We start from the raw sequence: 17873 nt of genomic DNA, 5'->3' as shown, positions 1-17873 counted from the left end.
AAGGAACTAGACAAGTTCCTAAAGTGTAGAGATCTATCATTGAATCCTAAAGTTGGACTTTTCCATTCTGTAGTATATCTGGTTTCTATATATGACTGTGAAAGCAGAGGAGTGAAAAAACACGATAGAAAGAAAATCAACTAATTTAAAATGTGGTACAAGAGAAGAATTCAACAGAAACTATGAATTGATAAAAAGAGCAAATAAAAGGGAGCTACTGTACTTTGGCTATATCACAAGAAGATATGACTCACTAGAAAAGACAATAATGTTTGGATAGATAAAGGCAACAAGAAAGGAGGAATACTGCATTGCAGATGGATAGGCTCAATCAAGGAAGCCACAACTCAACTCTGCAAGCAGGACTGTTGTTGATAGGGTGACTTGGAGATCTCTCATCCATTGGGTCACCATAAGTCAAAGTCAGTTGGACAGCAGTTAAACAGCTAGAAAGGTCTGCCACAAAATAGTGTTCTCTGAATGCATCTGTCAGCACACATTATCTGATGGGCAGAGCAACCTTAACCCCTCACACAGTTTTTCAGGAAAACTGAAATGAGGCAAAGCTCAACTGATATGGGAGAGATACCCTCAAAGGTTCCACAACAGAAAGCTTATTGAATGTATATCTTACCTGCAGCTGTAAGCAACAGAAGATCCTGAAACAGAGTATTCCAAGAGCAGGGAGTGTGCCCACTCTAGCCGCTAGCACCTAGTCCCTTGTTTTCCATACAAGGGGACACAGATAAAACCTTATAACTAGCCTAGCTTCTAACAGACATACTGTATTGCATTTCTTCAGCTCTAAAACACAACTGGGGCTCATCCAGATAGCCCCTTTATTGCAGTAACTCCCGCAATAAAGAAGGGGTTGTTCAGATGACGTCCTGGACAATCCCAAATTAATTCGCCACAAACCAGGAAAACTCTGGTTTGTAGCAAATTAATTAGATAGTGGGTTTATTCCATGCGTTCTTGGAAGGCACGGGATAAACCCACTATTTCCAGTTCTGGACTGCAGAATACTGCAGTCCAGACACCATTCCCAGTTTTCTGGACTAAATTAATTCAGAAAACTGTGAGAATGTTCACCCTCCTCCCCCACAGCCACCAAACCTCTTTGAAAAGTAAGGAAAACTTACCCAGCCTCCAGTAGACTGTAGCTGGAGCTCTCCCAGCGTGTAGAAAAGATGTGCCAGGAGAATTTTGGGGGGGGGGGGGGATCACTCCCGCTACAGTCTACTGGCGGCTGGATACATTTTCCTTACTTTTCAAAGGGGTTTGGGGGCTGTAGGAGAGATGTTCTTGCATGTGTGTGTAGAGAGAGAGAGTGTGTGTGTTTGGGATAGCATAGGGAAGGGTTAACACCTCTGTGGAGTTTGTTTTGATTTCACCTCATCTTCTGTCTCTGTGATAATTGGATTTTCAAATATTTGGCTTGTTGTGGAAACAAGGATTGCTGGGAAAGCTTCAGTGGAGACACCTTTTCCTCATGATAACTCTTTCAGGGATGAATTTCCCTTCCTAGTGGTAGATTTCTCTCACTTCCTGTTGTCTCACCCCTGTTCTTGACTATGAATCGTTTTGAATGTCAGATGTTTGTAACTTAGGGACTGCCTGTACATAAGGTTTTTTTTTCTATTAGTGGTATTGAAATCAATGCAATAGAAATATAGTACCAAATCACAGTTTTCAGTGTTTTTTTAAGGTACACTTGACTGAAAAACCCAGCAATTTAGTTGACATGATGCCACCGGGGGGAGGGGGGAGTCAAAGGAAAATTACTTCCTACTTTCTCAGGGATCCAATTTAAGAGTTTACTGAAATGATATATTCAAGTTGGCTTCTTTAACCTTTATCTCGAGGTTCAGCCAACTACAGTCATATTCCCCATTCTAATTTTTAAGAGTATCTCCTTCCAGAATATGTTTATATGAAGTTCTAATATTAAACATTCAAATTTTGATGAAGCATTTTTTTTTTGTTTATTTACTACAGAGAAAAGTGTGGAATTGGCTAGTAACACTGTGTTTTTAATTTTCTAATATCATCTAGGGGGAAAAAAGAATACTATACTTGTTCCCAAGACCTAGTGTGATGTAGCAGTTTGAGTTGAGTTATGACTTTGGAGAATAGGGTTTGAATTCCCGCTCAATCACTGAGACTCTCTAAACCTCAGAGGAAAGCGAAGGCAACCCCTTTCTGAACACATCTTGCCAGAAAAAAAACAAACTATGGCACCTTCACCTTAGATAAAACCTTATAACTCATAAGGTGCGATTGACCTGAAGGCACACAACAACAACAATAAATCAGCAATAAATAAATCAACAATAAAACATGCAAAACAATGTCTGAATTCTGTATTCATGGTGTTTGGAAAAATTATGGTGAATTGTAATCAGAACTCATGATTAAATCAGAGGTCTGCTATGTATAATGATTTGCTTCCTTCTACCACAGCCTCCATGTCAAATAACACAATCATACTCTAATCAGCACAAACCACTCTGTGTCTAATGATGTATTAATTTAGCAAGAAGTAAAACCTAACTGACATATATTGCAAACATTTCCATTAAATCTTGAAATATTTTGTTATTTTCAAAATCAAGAAATAGACAGGAACATGAAAAAGTATTACATCCTTTATTAGCTTCTACAAATTTTACAACAACAATGTTATGGCACCTCAGCAACTAAGTCATTAATTAAAGTGGACTGGGAAATGGCCTACTTTCAGTTAATCTAAAAAGGCTGGGTTTTGTTTTGTTTTTGACAACAGAGGATAAAATGAAAACTAAAAAAAAATTAGGAACAACCAATGATAGAGAATGATGTAAGAATTGTGAAGTTGTTTTCATGAAGCAAAATTTGCATTGATTTGAGCAGTGTTCCTCTTTTTCTCAACTCTTCTTCTGAAAACTAAACACTTTTTCTGACTGCTTACAGCTCTGGAGGAGGCAGAGTTCAGAATACATTATAACCTCATTTGCTATAATGTTTGTGACTCTTAATAGTTTCATCCTGAATTGTTTTCCATAATCATTACTGAACCAATATTTTATTTGTAAATATGTAATCTTATGTAATGAATATCTGACTAATGAAATTATACTTTCAAATGTAATATTCAAGAGCCAATATTATTCTGGCAAGCTACTTCTCTGCAGATTTTGGTGTTGTATGGACACCAATTCTAGAGAATTTCCCACTGTGATTTTAGGGTGAGGGGAGGAACTGCTGTCCAGTTAGTTATGTCTCAGGTCAATGTTTACAACGATTTTACAAACAAATGAAGTCATACTCGATACATTTTAACAAAGTGATTTAGATCTATAAAGGTGCTTTCAAAATGTTGCATATTGGGTTTTTTCACCCTAAAAGTTCAATTCCCCTTATCCAATCAACTTCAAAAACAATATGGGAAAGTGTCAAAGCTGCCAGAAATTTTACAACTAAGGGAATATGCTTATGTTTAACTTCTACATCTTACAATTTATTTAGCAAAGTCAAGGACACTGCTTCAGCTAAGTGTAATACAACCTATAGATTTTAATAAGAGATATAATCTTACAAAGAAATGTAAGATGCTAGTCGTAAGAACTCTATTAAGGAAAATATTTAGCTCCTGCTCATTTTCCCCACTTTGTCTAAACTTCTCTTTCCTTACTGTTTTTTTTTTACTAGCCTAAGTAGTTTAGAATAGTAAACTACTGCTCTCTATCTTGAAGTCTAAGCCTTTTTAACCTGAAATCCCTTCTTGCATAGAATGATCAGCATAGGTAACTGAGCAAGAATTCTTCTACTAGATGATTGGATCAACTTCAAGAATTTTTAAACCTTTCAAATTTGACCCAGTCACTACTTAAAAAAACTAAAATGGAAAAGGCTCCATGGACCCATTCCTTATCATATCACTTTGTGGTCAGTATAACAAGGGTTAGGGATTGTCATCATAATTACCCAGGTGAATGACTGGTCATTTCAACTAATTTTGGCTATTGGAAAAATGTATTTGTATAGTGTTTAATATGTTTAATACACCAAAATATGTATATAGAATCTTAAATGTGTATTGCACTGAAAAAATAGGATGGCATACTTTTAAGTTTGTTTACTACGCATGTCAAAAAAGCAAAGTAAAGCAGATATCAAATTAGGGTTTTTGAAAACATTCCAATCCCAATTTTTTTGCCAAGCCATCCTTTTTGCTTTTAGGATTGAAGACAAAGAAATAAAAAAGAATAATATATCTCTTTGTTAAGAGGCAAAGCTCTGGGGTTCACATTAAATGCCCAAAACAGGAACACCTACTTCTGCTATTGCATTTTGCAGTGGAGAGCAGTTATGTTAAACTCCTGAGCCTGAGAACATAGTTGCACTTAGCTTTTACTTCCCATGTCGGCAGGCGAAAGGGTCTAAAAGAAAGCAGATTTGGTCGACTGAGTGAGTGTCTATCAACTAAGCCTACTAAAAGATCAAATGTGACACAGATAAGGTAATCAGTGGGGGGAGCATGGGAAGTGGAGATAAACAGTCTGTCCTGAAAGTATCCTATAGCAAAAGGGAATCAAGGCATAGGGGAAATTATGCCACAAGCTCAATAGTTCCCCTTCTTGTCTTGCATAGCATGTTTCAAGAGAAAAGGGAACAAACTACACTCTTCCTCTTCAGAGTCATTGCTATTGCTATACACTAGTGACATAATTTCAAGTTTCTTGGGAGTATTTGTGACGGAAAAAACCCTCACCCTCTTTAATCCTATGATAAATTTAGTTGAGAAGAAAGATGGGGCATATTTTGAAAAATCTCATACTATTCTCCATTCACAATAACAACTTTTTTGTCTCAACCACCAAACCTGACTTTGTTAGTTACTAAATATGTATGTCCTGGATAAATACCTGAGGCCGAGGAGTTACTGTAAATAATAATTATTGTCTAATTATATGTTAAATACACCCATTAAAATCAAGTAGAAGCCTACATTTCAGAAATGTTAAATACACTGCATTAATTGTGGTCTAGACTACTATAAGCTAATTTACAGGCAAAACTTCACTGTGTTCAGATAAGAAGTAGGACACACCAAACTACATCTAAAATGTACAGCCCAGGACTAAGTAAGTCAGTAGCTTTCCCAACATTAAATATACCTACAGAACATCTTATTCACAACATGGATAAAATCTCAAATCACCAAGTTAACAAACATTATAAATTAAGTGTATAGCGGAGACATTTCATATGAATCAATCACATTCAACCATAAAGGTTTACACAAAATTTCATGAAATACAGCTAAATAAAAATTCTGTACCACTGATGAGATTCTGTCTATTTTTACAAAGTCATTAATACAACTTCAAAACAAAACCAAAAAGAAATAGTAGTGATGAACTGGGGTTTGTTCCCCCTGAAAACAAAGTAGACACCTTGAAAGCAATGTTGCTCACATATATGAATGTTTCCAGTTTTATACGTCAGCCTAATTCACAAATAATGTGAGGATATTATATTTTTTTAACATGCACAATAATCTTGTCAATAATTGTTACTTCTTATCATGGCACACACTGAATCCAAACAATATTCAGTGATAAACTTGAGATATTTTCTCAAAATCTTCTCTTATAGTTTCTATAAAACCACTATAAAATATAATGATAAATGTCTGTAGAATTTTGCATTCAGTACCCCCCCCCCCCCCCGTGTCAATATATAGCAGTTCTGCCAAAAAAAAGTAGGCCAGTTTCCAAAGAATCATGAAAATATTTTCCATGTGTCAAACAAGACTTTAGACACATTGTCTATTCAAAGAAAAACAATAAAGACCTATTGGGCCAGCCAATGAGGTTCATTGTGTCAATCTATACAGCCCTTTGTATTTCAGGCATAGTAATACGTAGAATGTTTGCTGAAGATTTGAAACGGGAGGAAAACAAATGATATAGTTAACATTGTCATGCATAGGCGATCACTTGCAGCTGAGTATGATTAGCTTCCAGAGGAAGGGTCTTGGTAGTGGGTCCATAAGTGACTGTGGAGACCTCTTCTGGATCTGCATTGCCTTTCAAAATGAGAACATAGATTTCCAAGTACAGTATTAACTGTTTCAGTACAGTTAATACTGCACTGCTACTGTTAAACTACATACCCATGATTATTTCCCATCTTTGTCTGATGAGAAATCCAGTGAAGGCTCATTTATGCCTACCACTTTGATGGGTGTACAGTTGGATTAGCCCTGCAACAGCTAAACACTGCATGAGGATGATCAAGCTTAACCCAGGGCAAGAATCCCTTAACACAGCCTTACCCCAGATCAAGCAATGGTGGGACAAAGCCTGAACCATGACCCCTGACTTTAGAGCTATCAAGACAGCTGGGCTACAGCTGTTTCATATTCCATCCCACATTCCCAGACTCAGACAACCCAAAGACACAGAATGGCAGTTGTCTTCTGCCCCCTCCCCACCATGTTGCCAGCTGTGGCACCCCACCTACCTTATTCCTTAGCAAGCTCACTGACGCCAGCTGGAGTGCTGCCGTGCTAATGGAGAAGAGTTTCTCCCATCTTCCTTAGCATGCAAGCACTCTAGCTTATGTCAGCCCGAGTGCCAAAGTTCAGGTAGGTAGCATGTCATGCCTTGGAACAGCCATAATATGGGGGCAGAGGAGATTCTACCTACCTACCTACCTACCCATCCATCCATTTATTATTATTATTATTATTATTATATATAAAACAAAAAACAGTACATTTGCAATGCATTTATAATAGAGTAAGCATATAATTTCCTTTAGTATCTACTGTAATTTTCACTCATCTATATTTCTATCATTCACCTTAATGTTCCCCTCCCACTGAGATACTATTTTTAATATCATCTGTTCAAAATTTCATTTACTCTTGTGGAGGTAATTCTCCATCCTTCTTTTAAAATCCTTCTTCAATAAACTTGCCCCAACCTTCATCAAAATCACATTTTCCATATCCCTCTTTTAATTTTTAAATTGCATGTCAACTTATAACTTATTGCCAATTTCCATAATTCCTTATACCACTCTTCAATGTGTATATTTATTTCCCTTTTCCAATTTCTTGCTATAAGTAATCTCACTGTAGTTAATAGGCTGGACATTATGTTTATTCATTTTTTTTCAACTGTTTAGTATTATACAATGATAATAAAGCAACACTAAGCCTTCTTTCCAATTTTATCTTCATAATATCTTCAAGAATATCTACAAGAAAGGAGATTCCATCTGAAAATCAGGAATAATTTCCTGACTGTGAGAGCCGTTCAGCAGTGGAACTCTCTGCCCTAGAGGGTCGTGGAGGCTCCTTCTTTGGAAGCTTTTAAACAGAGGCTGGATGGCCATCTGTCAGGGGTGATTTAAATGCAATATTCCTGCTTCTTGGCAGGGGGTTGGACTGGATGGCCCATGAGGTCTCTTCCAACTCTTTGATTCTATTATTCTATTTCTCTAATACTCTTACCCAAAAATTAGTTATTTACATTGCCACCAAATATGTATATATGTTCCCACTTCCTGGCATCCCTTCCAGCATCCCTTACTTTAATTTTAAAGTAATTTTTGTTAGTATTAGATATTTTTACTGGTGTTAAATACCATTTCCATATTAAATTGTAATAGTTTTCTTTAGGGATTCTTAAGGTGGCTGACCAGCTGTACATCTGATGCAGCTTGGGGAATCTCTATCTGGCCAACATGAAAGGGGAAAACAGCATCTGGGATGTCAGATTAGTTCTGCATTAGCAGTCAGTATATAAAGTCCCTGGCTTTCAAAGTTAGCATAATGCATTTTTCACCTTTAGCTGGCCTAGTAAGAGGGACTGTAGTGTTTATTTTGGATTCTGTTGTATGTTAAACACAGCTACAATTTTTCAAATAAACAAATCACGTCTTCCAAAATTTTAGAAAGGCTAGGAACACTCTGGGATTTTTTCTTAAAAAATATATTTTTCCCATCATCCCACAGAAAGGTGTACGTTTCAAAGTTACTACTGTAAATATAGGTTACTTTCTGATACTGTACATTCTTCTCTTGATAATCACCATATTGCAAATCCACACATTACACACAACCTAACACTAATGTATACATTTAAGAGAAATCTGCTACTTATCCTAATTTACTATCAAATGTAAATGAATGCTACATATAATTGTATAAACCTACATCAAATCTACAGTCTTAACATATTTTAGTGTAAACCTTTTGATGTACAATATGAAAAAGTCAATACAAAAGAGCTAAACTAATAGACGTTGACAGTGGACATCGTCTAACACCACAAATAAGTGAGCAACAGGGCAAACTGACATAAAAAGCATTGTCCTACATGACCAACTGACTTTTATAATACTCAGTGAGTAAAAGTGAAGATCTTATTACTGTAGTTTCACCCTTTACTGCTGCAAACTAAAGGTGAGACCTTTCCGAAAGAAAATATAGTGTACCCTGCCCAGGTAGACTGCTCTGTTGAGAAATAAGTTTGATTTTAGCTTTACACATAAATACCAAATTAGAGTTGAAAAATTAAACTAAAATTAATTTTAGTTGTATTATCAGCTCTACTTCTGTCTTTTGGGGGAAAAAACAATAAATATATATTTTCTATGTGATTGTGCTTCAGACAGTTGAACACAGTGCACAGGATCAAATGAGTATCTTCCGATGCACCCCACCGCTTCTGCCCGAATCAATGAGCCTTTTGAGTACTCTTAAGAGCTGTGGAACACTCTAAAGTTGTGTGTGCATGTCATCCTAGTCGTTCTTCTTAGAAAAAAACCTTTTATTTCCAATTCCCTTTTTTTGATGCAGGAAAAATAAAGTTGCTTCCTTTCCCCTAATCTGCTGGCAAGACAAAGTCTGGATCTAATCCTTATAGAATCATGAAACAATTCATTTCCCCCTATTCTACTGGCAAGACAAAGTGTGGATCTAATCCTTATAGAATCACAGAATAATTGAGTTGGAAGAGACCACATGAGCCATCTAGTCCAACACCCTTGCCATGCAGGAAAAGCACAATCAAGGTATCCCTGACAGATGGCCATCCAGCCACTGCTTTAAAGTTTCTAAAGAAGGAGCTTCCACCAAAAGCTTATGAAATATACTTTTCACGGGGGAAAATACTAATGCCGGAAAAAGTTCATTACAACCTTGAAACAATCCAACATTTTATTATATTACTGAGGAAATCAATAAGAATAAGCAAGTAGAACCTACAACACACTGTCACAATGGCTATTCTCCCACTGCAATATTCCTGTTCAGGAATTTCCTCTCTCCCGCCCTTGTCCTGCTGTGTCACTGATCCTTAGATGGAAGTCAGCATGTTTCATGTAGCAGGATGCACCCTGTCCTGAAAATGGGCAATGCATCCTCTCAATTTTAATCTCATCTCCAGAATATTTACAAAAAGCATTCAAGGACTGAGCAGATTAACTCACTCCCTTCCTGCAATTTCCTTTTTCTCCATAACTGACATACAAACATGCTGTGACTTAATCAATTCAATGCCTCCAAAAATATTAACTGTCTACCTAACTTCTAATTTCTTTAACTTTTATAGTTGCACAGGAACAACTGTCATCTAAAATCTATAAATTCATAGATGGTTACAGATTTTAAGGTCCTTTTCTTTTAATTCCCATAAGTTCATTGTTCAATATACATGGGTTGTTCCTTGCTGCACTTTAATAGATCAATTTTGCTCCAAACAGCTAAGCTTGTTATTCGAGTAAACAAATTATTTTTAGAAATGGAAGAATTTCTATGAGAAAATAACAGTAGAATTAATTTTTCAGCTCCAGAAAAACCTTGACCCCACATTACTTTCACAACTTTTTAAACAGTACACATATTTGCTTACAAGTCACTTTCATGAGTAATAGCAATGTGCAAATTGGTCCTTCATAAATTCAAAAACTAGGAACATCAAGATATTTCTTTGTTTAGATTAATTCATGTTATGCCTATGACATCAAGTTCAATGTAATGTGGCTTAAGCACTTTCCCTATTAGCATGATGTCTTACTGATGAAATTCCCTAAACATTCTTCTCCAGAATGACAAATATCACATATTTCTATATTGTTTTTTCTAAAAGAGGTGAAAAAAATCAAACAAAATAAACCATTATTCTCCAACAAAAACACAGCCAATAAGAGTAAACAGGACATTTATATTCCAACTTTTACAACAAGCCTATAACACAGAAACAGCAAGGCATGTACTGCACAAACAAACATTATGGTGCTACCTAGTAAAACTATTTTATCTTCTAAAGCATGTATTTTCCGTGTTTCAAAAAAGCCACATTCAACAATTGGTTGATTTTGACAGCAACAGTGACCACAAAGTACCCATGAAAACCCAAAGAATCTGAAAATAACCAAGGCTGTAATCTCATGCATTTTATATGAAGTGCGTCCAGCAAGACTAACATTTAAGACTAACCCAGAATTCAGTATCCAAGTTATCACTATGAAAGGGAAATGTTCTTGAATGAGGAGCCTTCAGGACATGCCTATGAATATGGAGAATTTAAAGCTGAAAAGGGTGTTTACTTTCCACTACAAGGTCTACACATGTCTACTCAGATGTAAGACCCATTGGGATCAATAGAGCGTATTCTCCAGGCCACAAACTCAATTGGGAATTAAAAGTTCACAAACTGTCAAAAAGAATTATTTCTTGGAATTCTTGGGTTTTCAGAGAAAAGCAAATCCAGGCCTCACTACCTCTGAGGCTGCTTGCCATAGATGCAGGTGAAACGTCAGGAGAGAATGCCTCTAGACCATGGCCATATAGCCCGAAAAAACCTACAACAACCCAAATCCAGTTTAAATAAATCAAATTTGCATAGGCTTTTTCAGAAACTCAACAGGGAATATAGAAGATTTTAACAGGGAAAAGACAGCAGTTAATTCTCTTCTAGCTTGAACAACTGTTTATACTTTTTATATTATTTAAAATCATGATACATTATGCCAAGAACTAGCTTCACCCTTCCCCCTCCGAATTGTTAAATCAATACAAGCACACCACAATATACATATATTTTCCTACAGATCTTTGTTTTCTTCTATAGCTACCATACCACCTCTATTCTATTTAGTACAGTTTGACTATTTCTTATCCAAAATGCATGGGACCTGAAATGTTTTGAATTCTGGAATATCTGCATTTACATATATATACAAGATGAATTTATCTTGCTGATGTAAACTAAGTCTAAACATGAAATTAATTTATGTTTCACGTACACCTTATACACATACTCTGAAGGCAATTTTAAACAACATTTTAAGTACTGTATACTAAACAAAGTTTGTGTCCACTGGACCATCAGAAAACAAAAGTCTCAACCACCTAGGTGGACAATTCTGGAAGGTTTTGGCTTTCAGAATTCCAGGAAAAGAACCTGTATAAACCTAAAAAGTGGCTTATGTGTTGGAGAAAATAAAGAAGGTATTTTAATATCCTGAGATAAATAAAACATAATACGTTTTATAGCTTCTGTTATGTTCAACACTGCCGCCAAGCCTATCTGATGCCTATCAGGTGTCCCTATCTGAGCCATGGCTATGAATGATACAGGAGTATTTCCGAATTCCAGGTAAGGGATGCTCAACCTGCATTCAAGTACTACTACAGTTTCTACATGGCATCATAATAAATGCTCTAATCAGGACAGAAGGTACAGAAAAAAGGGGAAATGGTATAATGGGAGGAGAGGAAGAGAAAAGATATGAGAGGAGGGAAAGAAGGGAAGAGAAAGGAAGGGAACAAAGAAAGGAAGGAAGAGGGAGGATGAAGAGGGGGAAGGTGTTATGAGGGAAAGGAAGGAAGGAAAGAGAAGAGTGGGGAAGGTGTTATTAGGGAAAGTAAGGAAAGAAGGAAGGAAGGATGGAGGGAGGGAGAAAAGGGGGAAAGTGTTGGAAAGGGAAGAAGGAAGGATGGAGGGAGAAGAGGAGGAAAGGTGTTATGAGGGAAAGCAAGGGAAGAAGGAAAGAGGGAGGAAGAAGAGGGGAGAGGTGTTAGGAAGGGGAGCAAGGAAAGAAGAGGGGGGAAGCCAGGGAAAAGGGAAAGAAGGAAGGTGGGAGGGAGGAAGAAGACAAGGGAGGAGGTGTTATGAGGGAAAACAGGAGAGGAAGGAAGGAAGGAGAGGAAGGTGTTATGAGGGAAAGCAAGGGGAGAAGGAAGGAAGGAGAAGAGGGTGGAAGGTGTTATGTGAGAAAGCAAGGGAAGAGGGAGGGAGGAAGAAGAGGGGGAAGGTATTATGAGTGGAAGCAAGGGAAGAAGGAAAGAAGGAGAAGAGGGTGAAGGTGTTATGAGGGAAAGCAAAGGAAGAGGGAGGGAGGGAGGGAGGAAGAAGAGGGGGGAATGTGTTATGAAGGAAAGCAAGGGAAGAGGGAAGGAGGAAGAAGAGGTGGGAGGTGTTATGATGTGTTGCAAAGGAATAAGAGGGGGGAATGTACTATGAGGGAAAGTCAGGGAAGAATGAAAGGCTGAAGGAGGGAGAGAGGAAGAAGAGGGGGAAGGTGTTATGGGGAAAAGCCAGGGAAGAAGGGAAGGAAGGAAGGAAGGAGAGTGGGAGGGAAAGGAAGGAAGGAAGGAAGGAAGAAGAGGGGGGAATGTGTTATGAAGGAAAGCAAGGGAAGAGGGAAGGAGGAAGAAGAGGGGGGAGGTGTTATGATGTGTTGCAAAGGAATAAGAGGGGGGAATGTACTATGAGGGAAAGTCAGGGAAGAATGAAAGGTTGAAGGAGGGAGAGAGGAAGAAGAGGGGGAAGGTGTTATGGGGAAAAGCTAGGGAAGAAGGGAAGGAAGGAAGGAGAAGAGAGAGGAAGGTGTTATGATGGAAAGCAAGAGAGAGGGAAAGGAAGGAAGGAAGGAAGGAAGGAAGGAAGGAGAGTGGTGAAGGTGTTATGAGGGAAAGCAAGAGAGAGGGAAAGGAAGGAAGGAAGGAAGGAAGGAAGGAAGGAAGGAAGGAAGGAGAGCTGGGAAGGCGTTATGAGGGAAAGCCAGGGAAGAAAGAAAGGTTGAAGGAGGGAGAGAGGAAGAAGAGGGGGAAGGTGTTATGGGGAAAACCCAGGGAAGAAGGGAAGAAAGGAAGGAAGGAGAGTGGGGAAGGTGTTAAGAGGGAAAGCAAGAGAGAGGGGAGGGGAAGGAAGGAAGGAAGGAAGAAGAGGGGGGAATGTGTTATGAAGGAAAGCAAGGGAAGAGGGAAGGAGGAAGAAGAGGGGGGAGGTGTCATGATGTGTTGCAAGGGAATAAGAGGGGGGAATGTACTATGAGGGAAAGCCAGGGAAGAAAGAAAGGTTGAAGGAGGGAGAGAGGAAGAAGAGGGGGAAGGTGTTATGGAGAAAAGCTAGGGAAGAAGGGAAGGAAGGAGAAGAGAGGGGAAGGTGTTATGAGGGAAAGCAAGAGAAAGGGAAAGGAAGGAAGGAGAGTGGGGAAGGTGTTATGAGGGAAAGCCAGGGAAGAAAGAAAGGTTGAAGGAGGGAGAGAGGAAGAAGAGGGGGAAGGTGTTATGGGGAAAAGCCAGGGAAGAAGGGAGGGAAGGAAGGAAGGAAGGAAGGAAGGAGAGAGGGAAAGGTGTTATGAGGGAAAGCATGAGAGAGGGGAGGGAAAGGAAGGAAGAAGAATGGGGAAGGTGTAATGAGGGAAAGGGAGGGAAGAGGAGGGAGGGAAGAAAGAAAGTACGTGAGAGGGAGGTGTATGAGAGAAACGGAAGGAAGGAAAGCGCCACAACGAAAATGCAGAGCCAGGCATACGCTAGTAAGTTCATAAAAGGCAGGTTTCAAGGGAAGACTTAAAAGTTACTTGGACCTGTTCCTCTGCCTGCCTTGTTTACGGAAATCAGTGAGAAGTCCTGAGCGTTAGAAACAAGGGAAGAGCTACCAAAACGCCAACACCAAAGAAAACAAAAACTAGATTTCCAAAACAAAACAAAACAAAACAAAACAAGCAGCCGAGTGGCATTTCTTCTGTCGCCAAAGAGAGGAGGCGGATCCCGAGTAAACTTCCACTGAAGCCCTAGTTTCTAGGGTTTTGTCACCAAGAGCAGTGCAGGAGGGAGGGAAGGTAAACAATCCCGTCCAGCCTGGCCCCATTCCTGCGAGGAGGAGGAGGAGGAGGGGAGGTGGCGGCGGGGAGCAGCTTGTGGCGCGTCGATCCCGCTTTCGAGGGAGCAGGTGCCTAGTTCTCCCCTCCGCCAAACCGTGGAGACCCAACTCGGGGGAATGGGCGCGAGGCCTAGTGGACGAATCCAAGTCTGGGGCGGGGAGGGGGGGAACACTCGCCTCACGGCCCTCAAAACGCCCCCCCCCCCCTTTTCAGAGTGGTTGTGTCCCCTTATGGGAAAAGACAAGAGGTCCCGACCGGCAGCAGGCCCCGGCCAGACCCCGACACTCTTGCGCGACAGGGAAGGACGGTTGGTTCCGTCCAGAAACACCTCCCTACCCAGAAACTCTCCACGAAGTACGCCATCACCATCGCGAGGCCTGGGTCCGAAGGGGGAAACGGCCTCCGAGACACGCCGCCCTCCCTTCCTTCCTTCCCTTCGCAGCCGGACTCCTCGCACTCCTCCTGCCTGAACTCTCCTCAGAGACCGAGCGACCCGGGATGCCGCTGAGGCGCATGCGCCAAGGGTGCCGGCGAGGGCGCAGGCACCGAAGCGCGAGACAACATAGGCGGTTGGGAACGCGCCCGCTTCTCTCCCTCCCTCGTGACAGAGAGAGTGCGCATGCGCCAAAAGGAGGAAATGCTGGCTAGGGGAAACTGAGTTTGGGAAGGGAAGGGAAGCCCAGGCTGACCTGAGGCCACGCTACCCAGCTCTACACACCCACTTAAATGAATGCTGTTTGCTACAGTGGTTCAGGGCTATAGGATGGTGGGACTTGTAGTTTGTGAAGCATCAGCACTCTTTGGCAGGAAAGGATTAAAGATCTTGGGAAACTACAACTCTCATGATTCCTGAGCAATTAAAGTACAATCAGGCTGCAGTAAGTCTACATTAATTGTAACAATTGTAATGTAATAATACAAATCTATATAAATAAAAATGTAATGTTCATAGAATCATAGAATCAAAGAGTTGGAAGAGACCTCATGGGCCATCCAGTCCAACCCCCTGCCAAGAAGCAGGAATATTGTATTCAAATCACCCCTTTGTGGGATTAACAGAACTCAAAAACCAATGGGCCAATTGACACCAAATTTGGACAGCATACACCTAACAACCCAATGTATGTCCTTCACTCAAAAAAATTGATTATGTCATTTGGGAGTTGTAGATGCTGGGATTTATAGTTCACCTACAATCAAAGAGCATTCTGAACCAAACGTGGCGTACAGGACTCCCATGACCAACAGAAAACACTAGAAGGGTTTGGTGGGCATTGACCTTGAGTTTGGGAGTTGTAGTTCACCTACATCCAGAGAGCACTGTGGACTCAAACAATGATGGATCTGGACCAAACTTGGCACAAATATTCCATATGCCCAAATATGAACACAGATTGAGTTTAGGGGAAATGAACCTTGACATTTGGGAGTTGTAGTTACTGGGATTTATAGTTCACCTACAATCTAAGGGCATGCTGAACCCCACCAACAACGGAATTAAGGAAAACTTCCCATACGGAACCCCCATCCAGTCCAACAACCTTCACCTGGGCAAGAAAACATAATCAAAGCCCTCCTGACAAAGAGCCATCCAGCCATATAGATAGATAGATATGATTCACACACACACACAGATAGTACTATAGATTTAAAAGGGACCCCTAAAGAAGGACAATGATAAGTTGCATGTTCCAGAGTAGGCAAACCAAATAATCTCCACATCAACACTGACAAAGAAACAGCAAGAAATACTGTTTACCCACAAGCAGAAAGACATTACGTATATTAGAAACGAACATTTTCTCATTACATTATTTTCCAGATCACCAGACTGGGCCACAGCAACACATGGCAGGGGACGGCTAGTCTTATATAAATAAAAATGTAATGTTCGTTTGTGGGATTAACATATCTCAAACACCACTGGAAGAATTGACACCAAATTTGGACACAATACACTTATCAGGCTAACAAGTGACTATAACTCATAAAAACACTGAAAAACATAACACAAGGGACTTAAAAAGCCAAAAAAATACATTACAACACATGCACAAAACCACATATATCCGCTAACACACATATATACACTAACACACATATATACGCTTATACACACACAAAGCACATATACACAAATGGCCACAGCATTGCGTTACAGGGGATGGCTAGTATACAAATAAAAATAAATTAAATAAATTAAAACACTGAAAAACAGAAGGGACTTAAAAAGCCAAAAAAATTACATTGTATGCGCAAAACTATATATATATATATATATATACACACAAAACACATATACACAGACTGGGCCACTGCAGCACGTGGCAGGGGACGGTTGGTATATATATATATATATAATTTTAATAATCTTGTCATATATTACATATTACTACAGCTCATGATATAGTACAATGTATTCTATAATACTAATAGTATAATATATTGGTAGTGTATTATATATTGAAATATAATAACATAGTACAATATAATACATTCATTTTTATTTATTTATATTTTGTACATTTGTATCCCATCCTTCTCACCCCCTGGGATGGGGTGGGGGACTCAGGGCAGCCACACGATTGGCAACCATTAGATGCCTGAACAAGACAATTATAATAACAATTTACATTTAAAACAATTGTTAAAATATCACATATAATTAAAACTATGCAAGTTCAAGTCATACTTCAGGTCATTCCATTGTCAGTCCAATAAATCATTCTCCTTGTTAATGCTGTGTCTGCTGTTCAAATGCTTGGTCCCACTACCAGGTTTTAAGTTTTTTTCCTAAAGAATAGGAGGGAGGGGGTCGATCTGATTTTATTAGGAAGGGCGTTCCGCAGCCGGGGGGCCACCACCAAATACTATATAATACTATAATAATTGTATATTATATACGATGTAATCTATATAAATAAAATGTAATGTTCGTTTGTGGGATTAACATAACTCATAAAGCACTAGACAAATATACAGAACATATAAAATGCACAAAAGATTACCCATTCCAATGAGCAACATCAAATAACATAAAATAGCAACTTACGAATTGAATGCAAATAAACATAACTGGTAAAAACACAACAATAAACTGAAGTGAAAAAAGAAATATATAAGTGATTTTTCAAGCAAAGGCGACTCTCATGCAACTAAGTAGAACTAATTGTCCTTTAGCTTATGTTAAATATAGACAAATATATTTAAAAATTAATGCATTACCACAAGTAATATGAATACAAACAATCTAACCCAAGCTCATTTTTTTCTTTGAGTCGTCATACTCTAGAGACCAGGGTTTGAATCTCCTCTGAGTCACGAAACTCGCTGAGTGACCTTGGGCAAGTCACATTCAGCCTCAAAGGAAAGCAACCTTTTTGGCAAGAAAGCCTTAGAGTCGCTATCAATTGGAAACTACCGTACTTGAAAGCACATAGCAACAACCAACAAGTTCATTTTAATAAATGCATTACCTGCTTGTAGACAGATTTTTTGGATAAGGGTAATGAAGTATTGAAATAATAGCAACAAAGCAATATGTTAACCGTTTGCTGCCATCTCATGACTCCTAAATGTCTGCTTGAAGTGACAGACCTTCTTTGCCTAATGGTTGAGCCAGTCCTACGATATTGGGACTCTTAAATATTATCCAAACCAGAAAATTAGAAGCATTGGAGGTACATTTCAGGCAAAAATTG

General features: G+C 39.1%; 1 protein-coding gene across 2 annotated transcripts in view; it reads right to left on the bottom strand.

Moving 5' to 3' along the window:
• Positions 1-14784, bottom strand: part of FCHO2 (FCH and mu domain containing endocytic adaptor 2) — an 80859-nt gene extending 66075 nt beyond the window's left edge. For both annotated transcript variants that reach the window (XM_067464566.1, XM_067464567.1), the window contains exon 1: positions 14509-14784. In XM_067464566.1, coding sequence (XP_067320667.1) covers positions 14509-14541 — 33 coding nt within the window. In that variant the 5' untranslated portion in view covers positions 14542-14784. The remainder of the gene's footprint in view (positions 1-14508) is intronic.
• Between the last annotated feature and the right edge of the window lie 3089 nt (positions 14785-17873).

This window comes from Anolis sagrei, chromosome 2, assembly GCF_037176765.1.
Source record: "Anolis sagrei isolate rAnoSag1 chromosome 2, rAnoSag1.mat, whole genome shotgun sequence".
Classification (NCBI taxonomy): Eukaryota; Metazoa; Chordata; class Lepidosauria; order Squamata; family Dactyloidae; genus Anolis; species Anolis sagrei.
This window is presented reverse-complemented; position numbering and strand designations above follow the sequence as displayed.